This window comes from Microtus ochrogaster, chromosome 1, assembly GCF_000317375.1.
Source record: "Microtus ochrogaster isolate Prairie Vole_2 chromosome 1, MicOch1.0, whole genome shotgun sequence".
Classification (NCBI taxonomy): Eukaryota; Metazoa; Chordata; class Mammalia; order Rodentia; family Cricetidae; genus Microtus; species Microtus ochrogaster.
Window position 1 is genome coordinate 46,591,957 of NC_022009.1, and position 6,000 is coordinate 46,597,956.

At 38.3% G+C, this 6,000-nt stretch overlaps 1 protein-coding gene across 1 annotated transcript in view; it reads left to right on the top strand.

The window, feature by feature from the left end:
* Nucleotides 1–6,000, top strand: part of Rcor1 (REST corepressor 1) — an 85,393-nt gene that overhangs the window by 37,061 nt on the left and 42,332 nt on the right. The window contains exon 3 of the mRNA XM_026781278.1: nucleotides 4,339–4,422. Within this exon, the coding sequence (XP_026637079.1) occupies nucleotides 4,339–4,422 (84 nt within the window). The remainder of the gene's footprint in view (nucleotides 1–4,338; nucleotides 4,423–6,000) is intronic.

Sequence of the window (6,000 nt, forward strand, 5' to 3'; positions counted from 1 at the left end):
TTTTAGAGACCCTGTCTTAAGAAGCTGGGAAGGGCCAATTTTACTTTAATATTTGTAAATAATATTGCTATAATATATACTTTCTTTAACTTGAGCTTTGTAATGAAACTGGTGTAGAGTTAATTTTTGTCTTTAATTCCTTAAGATTCCATAGTTTATTTCATAACTGTCAATGAAGATTAAATATTTTTCTATATTTTGTACTTTAACAAGTTCTATAGCTACTATCCTAATGAGTCAAGGCTTCTTTGAAAGATTTGTATGCACATGTTTGTGCATACAAACATGTATTTGGAGGTCTATTTTAAGGAATTTATCTGACTGGGGAACTGACTGATTTGAATCTGTAGGGCAGTCTTAAGGGAGGAGTTGATTCATCATTCTCAGTACCTTCTCTCAATATCCCAGGATTTTCTCATAGACCAGACTTTCAGTGGACTTTATGGAACATAAATTCTTTTCTGGGTGTAGATATTAACCTAATCTACCTAATATTTTATAGCAATACCTACTTCACCCCACTAAGGATGAAGAACCTGGGGGAAGGCTTGAGCTGAGGAAAGTAAGGCCGGCAGAGGCATAGTCAATACCCCACAAAACTAAACAGTACATACCAATGTTCATTTGAAGCCCTCTTAGTGTGTCTAGGCCAGGGCTTTGAAGGTTTACAAGCTCCAACACTATTTATACATATAGCAAATGATGCTGTAGGAGGTGTTCTGCTTCTGTTTTTCTTTGAAATGCTTATTAAGATTCAGTCATCTCTGTAGGTCTGACTAGCAGTGTGACACCCTTGCTGTGTGTCCATGCATTTAGGTGAGGAGTTGCTAGGGTGCATTCATTTTCTAATGTCAGGTCTTGTAAGATAGCACTTGCACACTGCAGTTCCTGTCTTTGGTGTAAGCCTTCTCTCTGTTGGTGCAGCTATTGGTAATTTCTGCTTTCTTGTGCTCCTTGTTCCAGGCAGGTCTGAGTTTATTTTGAATCTCCAAATACTTGACATCTACTAACTGGAAACAACAGCCTTAGAGTTAGCACCTTTAGTGTACCAGTTTGTATCTAGAAATAGTGGTAAGTGCTTTCTTTTCATCTTACAGTTCCTTGGTGTTCATAAAGCAGAGCAGATGAACTTCTGTTATCTTTGATCCCTTCAAGAAACAACTGTATGACTTTCTTTCTTACCTCTCTCCTATCCTTCCCCCTTCTCTCTTTCTCTATAGCTTGAACTCATTATATAGCCCAGGCTGGCCTCAATATCATGTTGATCTTCACGCCTCAGCTCAATGCTGGAGTCCTTGAGCTTTTCTTAATCCTCCCTCACCTGGAAACCATTGGTCTCTGCTCTCTCTCTCTCGCTCTCTCGCTCTCTCGCTCTCTCTCGCTCTCTCTCTCATTTTGCCATTTTCTAAATGCTGTATGAATAGAGAAGACAGCCTTTGGCCTTGTCTTCTTGTCTTACTTTTCTAAGGCAATTTATAAAAGAAAATATTTAATTGGGAGCTTTCTTACAATTTCAGAAGGTGAGTCCATAACTATCACGGCAGGGAACATGATGGTAGGCAGGCAGGCATGGCACTGGAGCGGTAAGTGAGAGAGCTTAAGACTGATCCACAGGCAGGGGGCAGAGAGAGTGAGTGAGGCTGGGCTTGGAATGGACTTTTAGAACCTAATGCCAACAAGGCCACACTTTCCAATCCTTCCTAAACAGTCCACCAACTGGAAACCAAGCATTCAAATTTGGTCCTGTGGAGGTCATTCTCATTCAGACCATCACATTTCTTTTCTTCAGGTTTTATCCTGAAGACAGAACCTTGTGCAAATGAATAGCTACTGCTTATTTTTATTGCTGTATACTAGCTTGCTGTATGAAAATACTGCCATTAGCTCATGTCTCATAGATATTTGTGTGTTTTCTAGTTTCTGGTGGTTGTGAATAAAGCTTCTTTAATGCATATGAGTGTTTTGCCTGCATGTATGTCTCTGCATCACGTCGCCAAAAGAGGGCATCAGATCTCCTCTAACAGGAGAAACCCTGTCTCGAAAAACCAAAAAAAAAAAAAAAATAGTGGGCTGTTTTATAGATTATGGTTCTGTTATCATATCTAATGATATTTTCCTTAAAGCAAATTTGTTTTTTTTCTATGTATTTTTCTAAAAGTTGTATAATTTCTTTCTTGTTCATTTATAGAGTCCTTATTTCCAAGGTACATTTTGAAAGACTCACTCAACTCTCCTTCTCTTCCTCCCTTCTTGCTCCCATCTTCTCTTTCTGTCATAGTCTCAGTCTGTAGCTCAAATTTGTGGCAATTCTCATGCCTCAACCTTACAAATGCTAGTATTGTAGGTGTGAGCCACCATCACCATTTTTGTTTGTATTGTTTTGATACAGGGTTGTACTATGTATCCTGACTGACCTGGAGCTCACTAAGTAGACCAGGATGGCCTCAAACTTTTCAAGAGATATCCTCCTGCCTCTGCCTCCCCCAAGTGCTGGGATTGAAAGCTTGACAACTGTGTCCACTTTAAAGTTTCTGTTACCTTTTTTTTTTCTCAAATTGTTCTAGATTTGACTAGTGGAAGTTAGAATCTATTGTTCTTTAAAAATCTTATTTTGTGGTGTAACAAAAACATTCTAGGGTCATCTTGTAATCTTGTGAGCCCTGAAATAAAACATTTTTTTCAAGATATCTTAATTATTTAATTGGAAACATGTTTAGACGTTCCATCTGGGAGTTAATGTGTTTAGTTTTAACTTCCTTTAAGGAAGACTTTCTCAGTGGACAGATGGGAACTAAATGTGTTGATGCACATGTACACAAAGCTCTAATTCTTTTGGTGATAGAACTCATGAGTGCATATGATTACCAACAGTTCCTGCCCACCACCGTGGGATTCTTTTTAAGAGCCTCCCCTTTTCTATATTTGTGATTCTTCTTTAGCTTAACTATTTTGAAGTTCATTCATGTTCTTTTTGTTTGTTTGTTTTTGTTTTTCAAGACAGGATTTCTTTGTGTACTTTGGAGCCTGTTCTGGAACTCTGTTCTGTAGTCTGGGCTGGCCTCTGCATTCTGAGTGCTGGGATTAAAGGTGTGCACCACCACTACCCAGCTAATTCGTGTTCTAAGTGTTAGTTGTATTTCATATTGCCACTGTCAGTACAGAGAGTTTCATTCTCTCCACATTATCACCAAACTTGGGCATTTTGTACTTATATTTTTGGTTGTGAGCTTAGCCTTTTAGCAGCTGCACCATCTCTCTAGCCCAGATTTTGTACTTTTAGTAAGCATACTAGTCACTCATGGAGCTTTAGTTTGCGTTTCCCCTCATCTATTGGCTTTTAACCTTGCCCTCCCTCCTTTACTCTCTTTCTCTCTCTCTCTCTCTCTTTGGTTGGTTGGAAGGTTTTTTGTTTTGTTTTGTTTTGTTTTTTAATCAGATCTGACCTAACTTTATAGTTCTGGCTGTCTGAGAACTTCCTCAGCCTCCCAAATGTTGGGGTTGTAGGTATGCATAAACACACATGACTTTTGCTAAACACTTTCTTTGTTGATAATATTATTTTGGCTTGAATGTTTGTCTACTCATGCTAATATCTATAAGGCTAGTATATTGGGCAGTGGATTGTTTTTTTTTTTTTTGTTTTTGGTTATTCAGAATGAACATTTTTATAAACAGTATTATTTAAAAAGGCATTCTGGGCCAGGTGTGGGGTACATATTTTTAATCTCAACACTTGGTAAGCAGAGACAGGTGTATTTCAAGACCAGTCTGGTCTACATAGCAAGTTCCAGACCCTTCAGGAATACATACTGAGACCCTGTCTCAACAAAAACAAAATTAAAAATATATATTCAAAGGTACATGCTATTCCATCTGTTTGTCACTTTTCTTTCTTTATCCTTTAGACCAGTGGTTCTCAACACTGTGATCCTTTAACACAGTTCCTCATATTATGGTGACTCCCACCATAAAATTATTATGTTGCTACTTCATAAGTGTAGTTTTGATATTGTTATGAGTCATATGCAGGATATCCAGGGTGGTCTTAGGGTGACCCACGTGAAAAGATCATTCAGCTGTCAACAATAGTTGTAGCCCCCAGGTTGAGAACTGCTGCTTTAGACTCTTGGTTCCTTCCCCATGTAAGTCATTCTAGTGGACTTATGAATTTCCTAAGACACTTATAAGTTATTTTATTCATTATTATTGTAAGGGTATAAGGTAAAGGGTAGGTGATGTCATTATTCTAAGGCTAGAAGACCAGAGTAGTGGTGGTATTTACTGCTTATTACAGTTACTAACTTATAATAATACAGTTTTTATTTTCTTTCTACTAAGCCAAACTGGCAAGGCGCAGTCAAGAACGAGACAATCTTGGCATGTTGGTCTGGTCACCTAATCAGAATCTTTCAGAAGCAAAACGTAAGTCTTGAAGCTCCTTTATTTTTCATTTTCTTAGATAATGCAAAATCTTAAAGGCATTGTTGTAACTCAGAATTTCTCTATTATAGCTCTCTCACAGTTTCAAATAGAGTGTAGAAGTATATATTTTAATTTTTTTACTATGGTCAATTTAAATATTATCCAGCCTGTGGTTTTTATTTTTTATAACAATTTCCTGAATTCTCTGTAAGGTAGTAATGAGTGTGACTAAGGACATTGGATCAGAGTAGAAAGGACTGGAGAGATGGCTCAGCAATCAGAGATCACTTGCAGAGGACCTGGTTCCAGGGATCTGATGACCCCTTCTGACTTCTGCGGTGCACACATACCAATAGGTGAAACATTCTAGCACAGAAAATAACAATGAAATGTGTAATCCTCAGCTGGGAATGCATAGAATGAACCCAGGGTTCACAGTCCTAGGCCAGTACTCTACCAGTAAGCTGTACCTCCAGCCTAGCTTTATTAGCAATGTTACTGGCACATACCCTGAGTATACTAACCTTTGCTTTGGAGAGGGAAGAATAGAGAGGCTCTGTTAGGGATATTAATTGTATTTTCTGTCTATTCATGTTACCTTTCTTTAAAAGTTTTTTTAAAGATTTATTATGTATAAAGATTTATTTATACAGTGTTCTATATGCCTGCAGGCCGGAAGAGGGCACCAGATCTCATCTTTGATGTTTGTGAGCCACCATGTGGTTGCTGGGAGTTGAACTCAGGACCTTTGGAAGAGCAGCCAGTGCTCTTAACCTCTGACTCATCTCTCCAGCCCTTCATGTTACCTTTTAAGACTAATTTTTTAATCTACTGTATTACCATAATTCCTTGCTGTTTGAAGGCTTTATTTTCATTATAACTAAGAAATAAAGCAAATTCTTCATTTGGGAAATTTTCAGTGGAGTTTATGGATGGCATTTATGGAGTTTGTTAACTGCAGTCACATCACAGTTTTTGGTATTATGCATATTTGGCCTGGAACTCACCTGCTGGGATTAAAGGTGTGCGCCACCACACCCCACCTTAGCATTTCTGATCCTTATCGTGATACAGAGAGCTTTCTGCATAATTTGTAGTATGTTTTGTTTTTCATCCTTCTTACAATGATTTATAAAATCAATTCATGTCATTTTGAACGTGCTCTTTCTTACAGAGCAGAGAAAAAAAAACTGAAAAATCTATCTCCTTAAGATCTGTAAAGCTTTGTTTCCCTAAGTCAGTCTGCTTCCTTGAGATTCTTAGGCACCCAGTGTACCTGTCTCCCTTACTGTTGGAGTTGTTTTACTTTCATGTGATTTGATTCTGGAAGTCTCGCTTCATCTCAGTTGCCCCCTTGGATGCCCATGGAGTAGAGCAAGAATTTCTGAGCCTTATGCCCAGCACAACACATGGTTATGCTGCCCATGTCATGCAGCTTTCACTCTCCATAGTAGCACAGGGGAGTTCTCTAAATCTTGAGTGTAGAAACTTTCCACAGCTTAAGAGACGAGGAATGAAATAAGAGCCCAAGGTCAATGACCTTGTGCTTCTCTAAACCTGCTCCTCTTTTTTTTTTTT